General features: G+C 30.8%; 1 protein-coding gene across 1 annotated transcript; it reads left to right on the forward strand.

Moving 5' to 3' along the window:
* LOC109343337 (autophagy-related protein 18f-like) lies at positions 11341-17671 on the forward strand. The gene is given in 8 exon segments (XM_019581579.1): positions 11341-12373; positions 13761-14210; positions 14287-14703; positions 15045-15278; positions 15400-16230; positions 16322-16488; positions 17290-17575; positions 17577-17671. Coding segments are annotated over 8 exon segments (2634 nt in total). The 5' UTR covers positions 11341-12169; the 3' UTR covers positions 17622-17671.

Genomic DNA, 19819 nt, shown 5'->3' on the forward strand with positions numbered 1-19819 from the left:
TTGAAAGTTTAAGAACAAGTTGCAAAGAGTTCAAAGATAAGTTCTAAGAAAAGTGTGAGAGCTTTTGAGAAAATTGTATGAAAGTTGTATGTATTCTCTTATATAATGTGTGTTATTTGTGTGAGAGTTTAGAGCCCTTTATATAGAGTTTACAAACACCCTTTGAAGGTTTCTGAAAGTGTATGAGTTGTTTAGAGTGAAGAGATTTCGTTTGGAGTGAAGACATTTCACTTTGAAATCTGAAAAACACTTCCAACAACTCTCAGTAATGGGTTACTCATTTGAGTAATGGGTTACTCAAACTTTCTGTCCATTTGAAATTCGAATTTTACATTGAGTAATCGGTTACTCGCTTTGAGTAATCGGTTACTCAAACTCTCTGTCCAACAGATGTTTAAAATTTATTTTGAGTAATCGGTTACTCGCTTTGAGTAATCGGTTACTCAAACTCTCTGTCCAACAGATGTTTAAAATTTATTTTGAGTAATCGGTTACTCACTTTGAGTAATCAGTTACTCGGCTTCAAAAATCAGTTTTTCAGTTGGATAACTCTTTTCTCACACATGTAACCTGTTACTTAATGAATTAATCTGTTACACACTATTTTTGAAAAAAAATTTAAGTCTTTTAAAAGTGTCTCACATTTTCTAAAAAATAGTTTGAGCAATTATACTTGTATATACTTAAGAGTTTAGGATAGAAGTATTTACAAAGACTTAATCTAATGTCTTAAAACTTTATCTTCATTTGTCTTCATAAGTCATCTTCATTTTGGTGATGTTGGTGTCTTCATCAAAACCGTGCCAAGGTCAGGAGCAAGATCTTCTTCACACATTTGATGTTGCATTGCAAAGTTTGAAGTTTCAAAAATCAAATCGATTGATTTTGATTAAGATACTTTTAAAATGGATAATTTCTAAGGCAAGACGAGCAGTGGTGGAGCTCATTGTAATGCACACCCTCAAAAAAATGTTTGTATATATTACCCTTTATAATAATTAACCTTTGTCGCAGCAAAGTTATATAAAATTTCACTCATATATCTTATTCTAATATATTTTGAACCATTCAATATAATTTACATATCTGTCTTTGATCCCTAGATCTGTCACTGATGATATGATTCTAAGGTCTACAGTTTTATATCAGAAGAGTTACAGTGAAAACTATTTTCATGGACTGTTTTATGCTAGATTACTATTTATTATTCAAAGTAATGACTTTTGAGATATACTAACACATACATATCTTTTATGAAGAATAAGATAGAATCTCTCAATTTTTTGAGATTTTATAAAACACATTGGTCTATTGACAATTTGTATATTTTGCTTTGACATATAACTACACATATATTCTTATAGACAATTAAACAATTGTTGCTATCTATATATATAACTAGATCAAAATAATGTTGTTATGTTATAAGATTTTAACCAATCTTTTTTATTTAATTTGTAAATATTATTATAAATAAGATAATAAAAAGGTAAAATTGCAATCTTATATAAGTAAGCATGTATGTTCATTCCGACCGTTGACTGAATTTGAAAATGATTCCAATTTGCAATCCTAGTTGAATGAGGGTTTGACTGCTTTGAACGTGGAAATTCCAGACCGACCATATTAAACTCAGTTACAACGGAATAATCTGAGAAGTGAACCAGACGATTCACTTCAAATTAAAAAAATGGATCACCACTCTAATATTTTGTTTTACTCTGGTTCAAAAAATATTGAGAAATGTTACTTCATTGTAATTATATATAATTATTAATTATATAAAACTTTATATTTATACATAATTATATTTTTATAGATAAAAATAATTATATATGTAATCACTTGGTCCGACCGGACGACTTAATATTTAAACAGATTAAACCTAATATGAGACTTATTCTGAATTGATGTTTAGTTATCTTTTCTTAACATTGAGTTGCATCATATGTTGATGCATAATATATGATTATGGGGAGTCATAACGATGTCTCACACTTAATGCTTCATTTGGTTGGAGGGAAGAAAGTAAGAATATAGAAATATGAGAGAAAGAACTTGAAAAGAGAGGGAAAAAATGAGAAAAAGAGAGAAGTTTTGTGTTGTTTGGTTCTATAGAAAAAGAAGAAAAATGAGTTATTTTACTCTTTCATTCTTCCTCTCTCATTTTCTCTTCATATAAAAGAAGAACAAATTTTGGTGGGTCTCACTTCCTCTTTTACTCTCTTCTCTTATATTCTCTCCTCAACCAAAGGAGAGATAGAAGAACTTTCTCCTCATCTTCTCTCCTCTCCTTCTCTTTCTCTCCTACCAAATGAATGCTTTAGGTGGAGAAATTCAAGGAATGAGGTTGTGGGTTCGAGCCTAACCCATAGCAAATTTAAAAAAATATAGAGTTATAAAGGTTATTTGACAAAAAGGGGTGGTGGAGTGAAAGCAATAGATTGAGGCTTAGATCTCACCCATGTACAACAAATACTAACATACTATATTTGTCGATCTTCTCCTCCCCTAGATAGTTCAATATTCTTTTCTATTAAAAAATGTAAATATGTTGCACATTAAGTATTAAAAAAACTAAGATTTAAACTAAAAATTAAATATGGATATGAATAATTATATTTTGTGTATATCACTACTAATTGTTAGAATTTGATGTCTTTCACACAACCTTGCATCACGTATATAATGTGGTTATGTGGGTAATCAGTACCTAGTATTTGATTGTAGCAAAAAGAAGATTTCAGTTCGAAAGTGAACTGCTACCTGCTACTCTAAGAATATTCGAATAAAAGATTAAGAAAAAGAAAGATGGATTTAGAGACATAGTTAAGATGTGAATATAAATAAACAATATATTATGAAACGTTGATATAGTAATATAAAACCTTTTAGAATATTCATATAAGTCAAAAGGTTAAATGTTTGATTTCTAAAAGTGATAGTAACATTTGTTGGAAATGTCACTTAATTATATCAAAAAATATATTCCATGTTATTGGCACGCAATTGTTTATTTCCTTTTCCTTTTAACTATGCACAAGACAACATTGGTGCTTTATTCTCCTTGCAAATGATATACAGCTAAATGTGACAAAGTGAGAAGTGAAGAGTGATAGATGATAGAAAGAAAATAAGAATAGGTTTAAACTAAGGTGGCGACTAACTTGTGAACTGTAAGTTAGTTTGCTTCCAAACAAACTATTTTTTTTAGCCATTGGAATCTATAATCTCATCTGTTAAAATCGTGACCGGCTACCGTTGTTGTTCAGAAGTCGTGATACTAAAATACGATTTATGTGAGGCCTTTGGTTACAGTTCAGAAGTCGTGATACCGAAATACAAAACTTTTGTGGGAAGTCAGGTTGCCATAGAATAACTTATATACTGACCAGAAGTCGTTATAGGTCATCCAGAAGTTGTATTACACCATCACGACTTCCATTCAGAAGTTATTTTGTGCTATCACAACTTCTATACTGACCAAAAGTTGTATTACATCATCATGACTTCTATTTTGAAGTCATTATGTGTCATCACGACTTTTGACCAAAAGTTATAATAAAAGTTGTTATGTGGCATCACAACTTCTATACTGACCAAAAGTTATATTACATCATCACGACTTATATATTGAAGTCGTATAATGTTACACTGACTTCTAAAAAGTGCACAAAACGGTAACCGGTAATCAATTTCTTCACCAAGCGACTATAAAACAATTCACTTCCAAACAAACTAATATGCAGTTTGTATATTAGCTTTGGCCTTAAATTAATCCTGGCTTAATTGTAATTTCATACCTTAATGCAGAAATTGAAGGTTCAATTTTTTATTCCCAATGCTCATATTATCTACAGGTCAAAATATATCCTTATAATGTGAAAAAAAAAATTAGCTTAATGTTTTTTTGTGCAATAGCTAGCTAGATTTTCCATGCAAATTAAGGACTAATCAGATTTAAAAAATATATAAATAACATGTAATTTTAATTCATAATTGTTAAAATAATAACTGGTTTTATCTGTATACACCCACTAGAAAACGAAGTAAATAACTGAATATATCAACAAAAAAACGAAGAAATAATTAAGATTTAATTTCTTAACTTTGACCTTCTTATAAATTAAATTATACTAACCCCTCATAAGTTTTAGTGAAGCTATATAAATCACCCCTTCATTTTAATTTTTACACCTACAGAAAACCCTTAATTTTTATACATACGTTATACTCATTACCTCTGTATATGAAATAAGTATGATCTTTTAAATAAATAAAAATGATGATAAGTTTAATTAAGTTAAACAAAATATAATATATTGCAGAGACAAATCCAAATAGTATGAGTCAATACATTTTCATTACTTTTTTTAATCACAAAATGCATAATAATTATGAGATATTGTTTAAATCACTCTCATACTATATTGTAATGAACAAAAATAATGAAAATGCATTGACTTGTATACTATTTGTATTTGTTTCCATAATATACCATATTTTTGTTTAACTTAATTACAGTGATCACCTTTTTTCTTTAAGAAATCACACTTATTTTTTATACATGAGTAGTCAGTATAGTGTATGTATAAAAAATCAGGGATTTTTTGTAGGTGTAAAAATGGAGGGGTGATTTGTGTAATTTTACTAAAAATTCAGAGGTATCAGTGTAATTTACTCTAATTATAATGTACATAAAAAATTACAGTTATATTTAATAATATATTATCCTATGATTTAATAGTATTTACTTATTTAATAATATCAACCATTGCATTTCTTATGAGTATAGACAGAACCGTATCTTAATTTATAAAGATAATTGATTTTTTTTACTTTAAAAGTTGAAAAAGTAACATTTATACTTTGCATTTAGTTCATTTATTGCAGAAATCCTATCATATAAGTTTTCATGTTATTCCAGCACTAAAAGAGCAAAAATAAGCACGAAATGGTATAATGCAGTTGAAAACAGTCAAACCTATCTATATCAGGACATCTGCACCCAGTACAGGAGTTGTGCTCAACACATTTACCGCAAGGAAGTTGGGGTCAGTATAACTTGGCTAGCTGAAAGGTCGTGGTCAGGCAAAGAGTGTGATCATTGCATGTCCCTACGCCCAGTGAAACATGCCAAAATAAGAAATGTTAAAAGGGGATTGAAAAGGAGTTTTCGGTATCATCTTGTACTTTTTCAATTAGAAACACAATATATTCCATTTATCTTACTTTCTAGGTTAGTTTTAGCTAGAACTGAAATGTAAAAGCAAGAGAGAAAGGTTAGAGGAGTTGATTTATGTTCATTGAGGAGGTAATCCTTTCTTACATGAGTTGTGTTTTCTCTCTTTTTTATCTTCGTTGTAGTTATCATGAAAACGGTTAGCTGAACTTCTCCTTTATTAGATTGAATGTAATATTCACTTGATGTATATACTTGGATTCATATTTATGCTTAATTATTATGTGTTGACTTTTATCAGTTGTTTATGTTACCTAATGCATCCTTAGAGATTGATAACCTCTTTAGTATGAGACTTGAGTGATGAATTCATGAAGAAATTCTAGTTTTAAGAGTCTAAAATTAGGAACTCATCTTATTGGTATATTTCTAGACATAGATTTGTGCTAGTTTGCCAAATGCGCATGTGTTAATATAATTACTAGACATAGATTCATATGAATATTGAATAACTCTCATATTTAATTTGTAAACATAGTTCTTAGACATATAAATGTTCACAGTTCATAAATCTTCATCTTATTAGTGTTACTTACTACACATAGAGTTATATTAATAAGCTACTAATATAATCAAGACATTAATGATTAGTATATTTGACATATTGCACCAAAACTCAATTTCGTAATCATAATTACTAGAGGTATGTTTTGTATATCATAGTTCTTCATTGTGTAGGTAAAGTGTCTAGACATAAAGTTTTATTTCATGAGCTAACAAATTGAAAGGCTAGTGTCAAGCGATTGTTGGATTTGTCGTATGACTTGGAGATCATAAGCCTTATTTATAGGAAGTACACATGATCTTTCCTGAATTCATACTCTTTCAATTCATGAAGAGTGATCTCATTTGAATTCAAACTCTTTCATGATAAGTTATGCTCCTTAATTTGCTTATTTCTAGTTTTAGCTATCATAAAAATAGAAATAAGACATTTGATATTTACACAATAATTTTCATGATAATTATGTTCATAAATGTAAATCTAACTTGAATTAGATTACTTTAAATTGACTAATAAAAAATAATAATCTCACTACATTTAAATATTGCATGTATGATACAAAATTTCTAACATATCATTGCTATTTTCACCTCGGTTACCACCATCACTGTCACCACTGCCTCTCTACTACTACCAATCGTGTCTCACCTCCACTACTACGTTCACTATCTTAGCTGCCTCCACCACCTGTCTACGGCAGACAAATTTAAGCTTAATATCAGCTGATCAACTGTATAATTGTCAAATAAAGTTTTACTTTTGAAACTCTTGTTTATAATTTTTTCCTTTCAAACCCCAAAAAAGTTGGGCCAATTGCCATAAACTAAGTATGTTAAAATTAATTTATTCTATACCCAAAAGATAATTGCATTAAAATTTCCGAGAAAGTTCTGATTGGACAAAAATAAAATATCTATTAAATAAATAATTTTATAATTTTTTCCATCGTAAGTAACCCCTAATGTGATTCATTAGATGTTATCTCTATATAATCAAAAGCTCTTTTACAACCAACAACCCGTTTGTTATGACTCATGATGATATGATCAAATATCAAGAGTTTGATTATTGAGAGCAATATTTATTAGGAGGGTAGTTATGCACCCAAAAAAGATTAGTTCATCCCTTAAAGAGTGAAAGAATACTCTTAATAGTACCAATTTTTTTTTTCACCTATACTTTTTAGAAACAAACAAATTTTTTTCCGGAAATCCTATTTTTATAAACATGCTTTAAACATTAAATTTTGAAAATTTAAGGGTGTTGATTTTTTATCCTTGTAATAATATAGAATACAATTATTTCGTTTATAAAATAATATAGTACTTGCAATCATTATGGTGATCATTTCTTTACTTTACAGGCAATTGATCTATTGTACCTAATTAACAATCTTGGTATGTGGCAGATTTGGCAATTGAGGGTAATACACACTTTTTGTCTTAAAAATGTATTATTTCATATGTTACTTAATTGTAATATTTGTTTAAAAAATATATTTAAGTTATTTTTTGTAATAATTAAGTAATTTTAACTAATTACAAATAATGAAACATGAAGTGACATTCAAGATGTGATGTTGCCATCGAGTTATACATTGCCTTGAAGAATTAGTGATTTGGCTTTTGGGTTTCTTGTTACTTTAAATTAGCATTAAAGGGCCTTGTGAAACAAATTGTGGCAAATGCTTTGCGTTCAAGTAGATATATTCCTTTAAACTTTAAAGTCTCAACTAAAGCTAATCTTAAGGTTACTATTTTAATAACGCGTAGCTACTTTCTATTATATTCCCTCTACTTAGGTTCTTTCGTCACGTATGCATGCAACAAAAATAATTTCTCAAACTTCTATTGTACATTATAATTTATTTATTGACCATAGACATGAATTTAAAACTACCATGAAAATGAAATGATCAATATAATGATTGGGATGTTTTTGTGTTTGTTCATCTAGATTTGGCAAGTGATGAAAGTAAAGCTACACCTTATATGCAAGCAGATGAAAACACTAGGAATGGAAATTTATGAGGTTTGTTTTTGTTTTGTGATTTGAATCACATGCATGAACTGCCAAAATGGATCACGATATATAGTTTGATATTTATAGTTACTATGTCCCACGGTTTGTAGGTGATGAGCCTAATTGAGTGGCCTAAAATATTTGGTCCCCCACCCCCTTCTTGTGAAAGGGGAAATCAAACAGTTTTTATATAGGACAAATTTTCTTATCATAAATTTATTGAGTGTGTCACCCTTTAATCTTAAATATTTTCTGCAATATTTTCCTCTGAGAGGAAGCTTTCGCGTCTCGAACTCATGACCTCATGAACTTATATATAGTCATCGATTCCATTGAGTTGCTACGACTAAGCTACATGAGTTCAAGTCGCAGAGGCTCCATCTCGAAGAATAAAATATTGCAGGAGTATTTAAGATTAAATAGTAGCACACTCATTAAATACATATATCAGGAGGATCATATGTGAATGCTAAGGTATTACAACAAAGCTACCAACAATGACTAATATGTTTAATATATAAATGTATACTTAAAACATATTTATGTGTTTATCAATTCCGGCTAACAAATAGAGTAGAATAGTTCACGAACTTAAATCAAGTTGAACTTGAATTAGTAACCTAGTTCATTTTAAATTTGAGTTAAATTTTAAGCCGAATAAATCCTTGTAAGTTGAACTCTAATTTATTTTGATTTCTCTCGTGCTAATTATATCTGTTTGGTTGGTATCTCAGCATCAAAAGCCCACTATTATCTCATAGAGGACACCATAAAGTGCATTATAATCATTTTGGGTTCAAATTTAATTATTAAATTCCTTTTATTTTATTCTTATTTTGGAACAAATATGTTGAGTTTAAATTTAAGGGAAATATGAACATGAATGTTTAAGACATTAGTTAAAGATTCACAAGTAAAAAAAGTTGTGCAGATAATATGATGCATTAAACATTTCTAAAGTTTAAATGTTGTCCGCTTCAAAAATAAAATAAAAATATTTTAATTTTTTATATTCCTTAATAATACACTTGTTCAAACGATTTTAGTTTAGTTAAAAAAACTAGGGTATACTTTAAACATATTTTAGTTAACAAAAATAATTAGTTATTTACCAAAATGGTAAAGGATATCCTTCTATAACACCATAAAAAAATAAGTTGACATTAATAATTGATGTGCTTAGAAAATACATTGTAGAAATAATTGTTTGTTTTCCAAATATTGGTAGCAACTTTTTTTTTTTTTGGATAAATTAAAATATGTCATGGGATGAAACATTGAAAAATCCATTTAATTTTCATGGTAACCTATTTAATGATTTGCCAACATACTATTAAATGCGTAGGAATAATTGAATTCTTATACGTGCCTTGATTTAGTAAATAAACGAATTGATGTCTAAGGTTGTTTAAGGATATAAAAGATATAAAAAAAAGCTAATTTTTTTATTTCTTAATATGTTAAAACATTAATTCTCATGTAAAATAAATTCCATCCTTATGACAATTGTCAATACTCCATGTGTATAATATTCAAGTGAGCCATGGAGTATTAAGTATGTAAATAATTTTGATCTAATTTAATAATAATAATAATATAATCATCTAAAAGGAAAGCATCGAATAATTTTTATTTAATTAAGATAAATCGTTGAACTATTAAAAAAGACAATTGATGTAATGTTTAATTTGTCATTCTATAATATATCAGGAAGAAAATCAAAGGTCAATATTTTTTTGGTTTCCCATAAGTATTTTTTTATTCGGGGCAATCATGTTCGAGCTAGGAACATCCACATGTATATAAGGCTAACTTTCCTAGCATATATTTTTCACCTATAAAACTCAAACTTAAGACTTTGTTTGAGAGGAATCAATTATATACTACTCGAACCAACACTCATTAGTATCAAAGGTCAAGATTCATAAAACTATTATTTATTGGATGAGATAATCATCCACCTCAAAATAATTAATTACTTATATGCAAGGTGAGGAGAATATCTTTGCTGAAATAAAATGATATGCTAAACATATGATACAACAAAAGAATAGGAATAACATTTGTTCTCTTATGTTTGCAATTAAATGAGCCACTCTTTTTACTTTGCATAAAATTGAAATAAAAAGTGAATTTTTTTCTTAAATGAAAAATGGTAAACTTAAATAGTAAAGTAGTAAACATATTAACAGTTTTTGCTAATAAAAATATGCAGTAATAACCGCCCAATGATAAATTGTTGATTAAAATATGAGATTTTTAAATTATTTATGCATTTTTATATTTTCAGACACGCTATACTTTTAAGTATATTTTGTTTATGCAATTTGAATTATTGCAATGTTAATTTCTATGTAATTTTTATTTATAAATTTTATTTGTATACGTATTTTGTTTTTGGAAATATAAAATACTAATCAAATGTAAATAACATTGCTAGTATAATGATAAAATTTGGTTACACTAATCAAAAAAATTATTTTCATAAAAAAATAGTGATCTTTTCTGTTATATCATTGTCTTTTTCCTTACTTTATCATAATACTAGTTGTTTTCTCCATAATAAAGTGTACATCTATTAAATATGACCACATATTTTATAAAAAAAACTGACATTTAAAATGAAACGAAAATAATAATAAATTTAGACTCGTAGAGTCAAAAATATATGTTAATGCAATGCATATGGATGTCTTAGGATGAAATTGGAATAATAATAAATTTAGAGTATTGTAATTATAAAATGTTAATGCAATGCATGTAGAATGTCTCAAGTAGCTTTTAATTTCTCTGATATGATTGCACGCTTTATTTTAGGCATGGTTGAGATATAACTTATTCCAAAAGAAATAATTTTTTAATTTAATCCAATCAATGAGAAAAAGATAAAGCATAATCTTTTTCAGTGAGATGAACTTACTCTTCATCCTAGTTATCTTCTATGGACATTTAATGATTTAGATTTATTAAGTAATTTAAACCATTGGATTTTCCTAGAATTGAAGACTATGATGAAAACTTACTAGTAGAGTAAGTGAATCTATCCCCATCTTTTTCACATTACTATTGTATAATCTATCTTTTATTTTTATTATCATTCACTCTTAAATAAGATTTAATATAAATACAAATTATTTATTAAATGTAAAGATTTATACACAAATACTACATGATTCACTATTCATTTGATTTTTTTTTAAACCTAATCATAATTAAACATAAATAATGAATAATGCATTAACAATGTATACAACTCATACACTTTCAATACCTACATATTTTTCTCATACATCTTCATGTGGAAAGTGCATAAATGTTGAATATAATATATATAGACCGTCAATGTAAAGATTTAAATAAAATTAGTATATCATCCATAATTTGAATTATTTTTTAAAGAATTAATAATAATTAAATTTAAATAATGGATGATACAATCACTATAAAACTCATACATTTTGATATAATTTTTCCCCATTAATTAACATTATCAACATCCATGATTCATATAACTTGGTAGAGTGTTGTACTATATGTTACAACAAATAAAAACTCAGTTTCCAAAAACACAAAACCTAACCTCAAATCTTTCAAAAAATATTGAATTTTTTTACAGAAACATTATAGTAGAGACGTAAACGAAAGTCTCTTTTTTCCTTTTATTTTTCTTCATTTTGCTTCTCCCTTATCCAATTCCAATTCAACTACTCCAACTTTCTCTCTTTTTTCTCTCTCCCCTCTGATCTCTTATTTTCTTCTCCGTTGAACCCTAAAAAGAAAAATACCCAATTCCCCCAATCTTCTCATTGGTCATCTCTTCATCGTATATAGCGTATAGATAGAGAAAGTTTCAATCTTTATTTTAAAATTGTTGGATTTTATATTATTTAATTTGAGATTACTAGGAAAAAGTGATTTTTAAGATGGTGTAAATTGATTGTAGTTTGAAGACAAAAAAAATCAAACATTGTTCTTCCCCAAACCGGTTTTTTTTCTTCGTTGTTTGGTGGTTTGCTTTTTGCTTTCAACCAAAAATTGAAAAAAAAAGGAGGAAAATTTGGGGAATTCAAAATGTTTTTTGATTTGGGGTGGTTGTGAATTTTGTTTGGGGTGATTGAAATTTGGAAGCTTTGTGAAGAAGTTGCTTTGAAACATTGACAAAAAAATAGATTTTTGATTTGGGGTGATTGTGATTTTTGTTGATGTGATTGAAATTTGGAAGCTTTGTTAAGGAGATGGAGACACTTGTGTGAATTTCTTTGTTATCCATGTTGGAAGAAGAGAATAGTTGGATTGAAAGAAGGGAACATATTAGGGTGTTAGGAACTTGTGATTGAAGGTGAATTTGGAGAATCGGTGATTATTGTGTTGTGTTAGGTGCTATTTTCTGTTCTTTGGTTATGGGAATGAAGAATGATGGACAGAAACAACAGCTTCTTCATCAGCGTGGTGGTGGCAAAACCAATGGTTTTATTCCGAACTCATTTCGCACAATTTCCAGCTGCCTGAGGATTGTTTCCTCCGGTGCTTCCATGGTTGCACGCTCTGCTGCGTCAGTTGCTTCGTCGATTGTGGAAAAGGATGATGATGCTGACCCTGATCATGTATGTGTGAATCGTTTTACATAAATTTGTAATATGTTAAATTTAAAATTGAAGATCTTCAGTACTTTGCATTTATTGGCCATTAATATATGTAACCATAATTAGTTGTTTTATTTTATGAGTGAATTATAATATGATTAAATATTCAATTGAACACTTTAGGTTTCCTTGAATTTTAGAGGATAATTTGTAGAAGTCAAATTCAGTATAGTTGCTGTTGCTCTGGTAGTTCATACTTAGTATTTGAGGCATCTTGACCAAGTGACCAGTATTGGTTTTCTGAGTTCTTTTAAAATTAGTAATTGAGCACTATTTTCTATGTTTCAATTTGTTGTATGCAAGTCTTAGGTTCAGGATTCAGGACGTATGGTGCAAATTTTTTTACAAGAAATTTGTGATTTATCATATGTGTGCAATTTATTTTGGGGATGAGGAAAGGCCAACATAGCGTACATCTTGGGTGGAGTTTTATTTCTTGAAGCTCGATCTCTCCCCCGGATGAACCATATAGCCAAGAAAAACCATGGCAGCTTCAAGTTCTTTAGCATGCATATGATGTTTCCTTTATCTCATAAAATGTTTTGTAGGACAGAATGTTTTGGAAAATGCTAAATTTAGGTACAGGCTGTATTTAGGAAAGTAATGTATTTTTGAACTTTGGATTTGTAGGTTTCTTAATGACTTAAATATCGGAACAATTTGGTGCATATGATTCATTTTTCGTTCTAATTCATGACCTTATAATCACTTTGCCACTAGTCCAGTACTCATTGATGAGTTGATGGCATGGGGGTGTTTAACTGTCAATGTTAGTTAAGATTTATTCATTTGGCTATAAATTGTAAATTAGGATTTGAGCATTGCATGTATTAAGGAATAGCGATTTTTGTTTGACACAAGCAAGAGTATACCGTATGGCCTAATATTATATGTTAAGTATTGGTAAAAAAAAGTTCTCATATTTTAGTTTTTGTATATTGAGCTGTTAGGAAAGTATCCATTTGTTTGTTGGCAGCGAACCTATTTTGCTGGATCTGGATTTGGCATGACCACATTTGAATATTATTCTTTAATAAACTTGAAATATCTTATACCTCTAACTGTTACCTGATTATGGACATGCCGATTAGTAATTTGTTTGAATGTGTTGTGGCCTTGGGGTTTCCTTTTGCAGACTTATATGCAGTATAACATTTTTCTAAACTAGGTCTTAGCAGTCAACTTCACTCTGCTATTCAAGTTGTTGATATAACATTTTCTTAGCGAAGTTGGATCTGATAATTTGATTTCTTGTTCTCTCCTTTCTTCAATACTCATTCTATTTTTCACTTTTTTTTGCAATTTGTTGTTAGTGACAACGACTAATTTCAATTCTAAATTTGTATAGGTTATTTGGGCTGGTTTTGACAAGTTGGACAGTGAGAGTGGATTCATTCAGCGAGTACTTCTTTTAGGCTATCGGTCTGGCTTCCAGGTTTGGCATGTTGATGAATCAAATAATGTTCGTGACCTAGTTTCCAGACATGATGGTCCTGTTTCTTTCATGCAAGCGGTACCAAATCCAATCGGATCAAAGAGATCAGAAGACAAGTTTGCGAACAGCCGCCCACTGTTGGTAGTTTGCACCGATGGGTTCTTTGCTAGTGGCAGCAATGTTCAGGATGGGAACGGGAGCACTTCAAATTCCCATGACCAAGTGAATGGCAACTATCTGCCAACTACTGTTCAGTTTTATTCTATGAAATCACAGTCATATGTTCATGTACTGAAGTTCAGATCAGTTGTTTATTCCGTAAGGTGTAGTCCTCGAATAGTTGCCATTTGTCAATCCACTCAGGTATGCATTTTAAGTTCTGTCAATCACCTTTAGGAACTGCTTTCTTCGAATGTTTAATGGAATTATTGTTTTGCAGATACACTGTTTTAATGCTACAACATTAGAAAGGGAATATACTTTACTTACCAATCCTATAGTCATGAGTAGTCCTGGTTCTGGAGGCATAGGGTATGGACCACTTGCAGTGGGTCCAAGATGGCTGGCCTATAGTGGAAGCCCCGTTGCAGTCTCCACTTCTGGGCGTGTCAGCCCGCAGCATTTGGCACCTTCAAGTGCCCCTGATTTTTCTTCAAATGGGAGCATGATTGCACACTATGCCAAAGAGTCTAGCAAGAATCTTGCTTCTGGGATCGTGACCCTTGGAGATATGGGGTATAAGAAAATTTCCAAATACTACTCTGATAGCAATGGCTCATTGCAGCCTGTAAATTCTGGCACGAAGGGCAATGGAACCACTAATGGCCATTTAGCAGATGCAGATAACATTGGAATGGTGAGTACTGTTCTTCCTGATTTTGTGTTCACTTATAATTGGAATTGTGTATGTTGTGCTTGAATATTTTTTTGCTCGTGTATATATGATAACATCGTCTCCATCTTAGGTTGTACTTGGCTTGTATGAGATTGATTTTGTTTCACGTATTTTTTTTTGATATAGTACTGTCTTTCTTGAGATAGAAGACTTGTGCAATTTTGCCTTTGCTTATCAGGCTTACATTGTTTTGTCTCAAGACTCAATTTACCGAGTGCAATAAATTTTGTTTATTTTGGTCTTTGTTACGCTAGACATGGAATGATTTTCTATAGGATAACATTGTTATTGTTCTATTTCAGGTCATTGTTAGAGATATTGTCACTAAAAACATTGTTGCCCAATTCCCAGCCCACAGGAGTCCCATATCAGCCTTATGCTTTGATCCCAGTGGCACAATATTAGTAACCGCTTCTGTTCAGGGGCATAATATAAACGTTTTTAAGATAATGCCTAGGAATGAACAAATGTCAGCATCTGATGCAGGTCCTTCTTATGTTCATCTCTACAAGCTGCAACGTGGCTTTACGAATGCGGTGAGTCAATGTCCAGTCTCACTTTTCATCAGGATTCATACATAATTCTTTTACTTTTTCACTAGGTATCAACTATCAACAATCAACTGTGACCTTTGTAAATCTGTATTCGAATTTTCAGGTTATACAAGATATTAGTTTTAGTAATGACAGCAAGTGGATTCTGATTAGTTCCTCAAGGGGTACTAGCCATCTATTTGCCATCAATCCTCTAGGAGGATATGTAAATATTCAAACTTATGATGATAGTTTTACAGCAAAAAATAGTGGGTTGGGTGTTACGACTAATCAAGCAGTTCGCTGGCCCCATAGTTCAGCCTCACAAATGCCTCAACAGCAGAGCCTATTTGCTGCTGGCCCTCCAATCACACTTTCTGTAGTAAGTAGAATTAGGAATGGAGCTAGTGGCTGGAAAGGTGCTGTAAATGGTGCTGCAGCAGCTGCAACTGGTAAAAAGAGTTCCCTTTCTGGTGCTATCGCTTCATCTTTTCTTAACTGCAATGGCAGTGGTGCCTCTTATGTTGAAGGGAACCATTCCAAGGCAAAGTATCGCCTAATGGTCTTTTCACCCACTGGGTCCATGATACAATATGCTCTGCGGACTTTGAATGGTCAAGATTCAGCTGTTGTATCTCGAATAGCCCATGCGTACGAATCCAATCCACAGCCTGATGCAAGATTAGTAATTGAGGCTACTCATAAATGGAATATATGTCAGAGGCACAGTCGGCAAGTAGAAGATAACATTGACATATATGGTGAGAGTGGAATTTCAGACAGCAATAAAATTTATCCAGAGGATGTGAAGGAGGATGATGTCATTAGTCCTAAAATCAAGAATGTGGTCATGAAAGGGAATTCTTCCTCTCTCGAGGATCAGCATCATTTGTATATTTCAGAAGCTGAACTACAAATGCATCAAGCTCAGACACCATTGTGGGCAAAGCCACAGGTATGTTTTCTTAAAATTATAATTTGTTTTTAACGTTTGATGTTATGCAATTTGATTTGACACTTGAATACATTATTCTTTTCCGAACCAGATATATTTTCATTCAATATTAGAAGAGTCTACCATAATGGATGAAGAAGCTGCTTCAGGAGGCGAGTTCGAGAATGAAAGAATTCCAACTCGCATGATTGAAGTGAGGTCAAAAAACTTGGTTCCAATTGTTGACTACATTCAAAACTTGAAACTACAACAAACAAGGTTTGATGACTACTTGCCTGCCTAGTTTAATATATAGTAGGTAGGTGAAAAGATTTTTTGGTTTGGACCACATGTATCCTCCAGGGGAGGCAATTCCATTTAGTGTTGTCAAAAAGTGGCCATGGCGGATGGTGGTGGCGTTTTTTGGCCCACCGCCATTAGCCATTTGGGAAATGCTGCCAAATGGCTATGTCCGCCTTTTGCTTGAAAAAGCCGCCATGGCGGTATGGTGGTGGAGGGGCCATGGTGGAAATAGCGGGTTTTGGGGCCTTCTGGGTCGGGTTTTTTGGCCCATTTGTGGGTTAAAACCCTAAAAACATTCTATTTATGGTTGTCTCTCTCCTTCTCCTTGCTGCCTCTCTCTCTCTTAAAACTTGTTGTCTTGTTGTCGCCGTTGCTGCTGCGGTTGCTGCCGATGTTCCCAAGCACCATGCCCTCCCCTCCAAAAACTAACTCAAATAGACCCTTGCACTTCAATTTTATAAGGATGCAAGAGGCCAAAATTGATAGGTTTTGTTAGCTTGTATGGTGAAAAAAATTCTTTGGCTTCTTTTTTCCTGCTTTCTATTTTTGCATTTTCTGAGGGCAAGCTTTGGTGCAACACTAAGGTTGCTGCTTTCTGACGTGGAAGGGTCAATGATTGATATCCTGGAAAAGCCTCTCAGTTTTCAGGAGAAGGCTGTGTGCAGTTACCCTCCTTAGACCCCACCTAGTTGAAACCTTGTGTACCGGGCAGCCAATAATTTTTTATTCTTGCGTTTTCCCTTAAATTGCTCGGAGATAGCTTATTTATGATTACAGGATTCCTGCTGCTATTGACAGCAAGATAAATGAACAACTTTTGCGCCAGAGTTCCCAGCTGTCTGGAAATGGGAGGATTTCAGTTTCACCCAGGACCATTTCGGGATTTCCTGAGAGCATGACTAATTCCGGTGGTGCTGTTGCTGAAGTTAATACCGGGATTGAAGGAGGAACTGAGTGGCATGATCATTCGGCGCCACCGGAAATGATGGGCTATGTAAATAACAATCACACCCTTAAACCAAATAGTCAGCATGAGATTGTAAATAACATAACAGAGCACTTAAAACATGGAGGCTCAACTCATGGCTGTAAATAGTGACAGAACCTGAAAGTGAAGAATCATATTTTGAAGAGAAAAGAGATGAATTTTATTCTCAAAATGGTAAGTTTTTTGACTTTGGAACTAGCTGTTATATTTACTGATCAACATTCTTTTTTGTATGCACATTTATCATTTCCCTATGTATGTTAGTAATTGTTTTATTTATATGTTTCTTTCAGGCTTGGAAATATTCTTTCATTTCAAACTGGAGGTTTAATTAACACTACTGTTAATATGATATTATATGTCTAGAGAAGCTTTAAGAGTAGGGGCTTTTGACTATGATGCAAAAATTGTGGATACTACATTTGGTTTCATTCTCTGTGTTGACATTGTAAATAACAGACAGGTGTATATCAATAACCTCTAATGTCTAAATAATAGAATCACTTTGTAATTTATCTTTTTCTTTATATTTATTAATTAAATTGATTTCCCTATCATCCTTTGTTAGACAATAAAAATAGAAATACCATGCACATATTATCAATAAAAATAGAGATTATATATAATGAGAAAAAATATATGCACTTATAGCGTATGAGTTATATCTATTAGTGGATGATCTACAGATTGTGTATAAATTTTTACAATTACAATGCATAGAAATTATATTCATATATAATTACTAAGCCCTTATAATTTATACACTGATTATTTATGTTCATCTCATATTATGTGTCTTTTGTGATAACAAAAAATAGTACAATGTAATCTATTTACATGCAATACAAGAGTTGCCTTTCTTGTCATCTTAGAATGTTTGGAACTAAATCAACTTTCTCAATGTAGTCACTTTATTATGTATGTTTCCAAGGAATAGACTTAGTATTTCCTCTCATACAAGTCATTTTTAATGATTCTCTTCAAAAAGTTTCTTGTCCCTCATCATATGACCTATATATATATTCCTCTACCTTTTCATCCTAAACCCTAAACATTTGTTTCTCTTGTTGTGTGTTATGTTTCTTAGCACCAAAAAGGGAAAAACAGCACCAAAAGGGAGAAACAGCCAAAAAAATGTTATGCTTTTTAGTCACATTTTCTTTTCTAGAGTACCTTGTCATAGAGACAAATTCTAGAGATATAATAATGTAGGACACTGAGTAAATTATGCTGATATCTTGAGTTTTAGTGAAATTATATATATTATTTTTCATTTTCTAAATCTACACAAATCACCTTTATTTATATGTATACTAACTATCATTTTATTAGATATAAGTGTAATTTCTTAAACAAAAAAACGTTAACGAGTGTGATTAAGTCAAACAAAATATGGTATATTGTGAAAACAACCGTAAATAGTATAAGAGTCAATGTTTTTTTTTTTATTTTGGTTAGTTACAATATAATATAAGAGTGATTTGATGCAGTTTGTAACGAACCAAAAATAATAAGCATTGATTTTTTATATTATTTTGACTTGTCTTCACATTTATGTCATATTATGTTTGACTTAATTACACTCGTCATCATTTTTTGTTTAAGAAATTATACTTATCTCTCTTAGAGAGGTAGTCAATGTAATGTAAGGGTGGTTTGTGTAGGTTTGAAAAGGAGGAATGATTTATATAATTTCACTAAAACTTCAGGGTGTCAATGTAATTTACTCTAAACTATGATATGTGTCTTATTTTATCATTTTCTATAAAAAAATCTAAAACTAAATAAAATAGTACATATGTCATATTTTGATGGGTTAAAGAGGAGATAAATTATAAGAAATATTTATTCTCATATTATTTATACTTTTCTTAATTCATCATTAAGTGACATAATGTTGTGGGTTAACTCATAAAATTCAAATATGCAATAATGCAGGGAGAGATAAACGTGTTATTCTATGTCAATACACTTCATGAATAAAATATTGATGAATGGTTCTGAGATAGGCACAATTCCTTGATGAATGAAATATTGATCTCAGTATATAGAAGCATCATGTTTTCTTTTCTGTTTTGTATCACACCAAGTATTCAAACTAAATAAAATACACAAACTAGTAGAATATATAAAATAAAGAAGAACGTGCATGGCGCTTATAATTTAGGATTTGTAATATTTGGCACCGGTGGAAAAGTGGAGGGAGATGTTAAAAAAAACAGTCTAGGATATATACATTATCAATTTATACACAGTCAATTAATCACTCATCATTTATTTGTAAACTTTTATTTAAGAGTTATAATAATTAAATATAAA

The sequence above is a fragment of the Lupinus angustifolius genome, chromosome LG03 (genome assembly GCF_001865875.1).
Source record: "Lupinus angustifolius cultivar Tanjil chromosome LG03, LupAngTanjil_v1.0, whole genome shotgun sequence".
NCBI classification, from domain to species: Eukaryota; Viridiplantae; Streptophyta; class Magnoliopsida; order Fabales; family Fabaceae; genus Lupinus; species Lupinus angustifolius.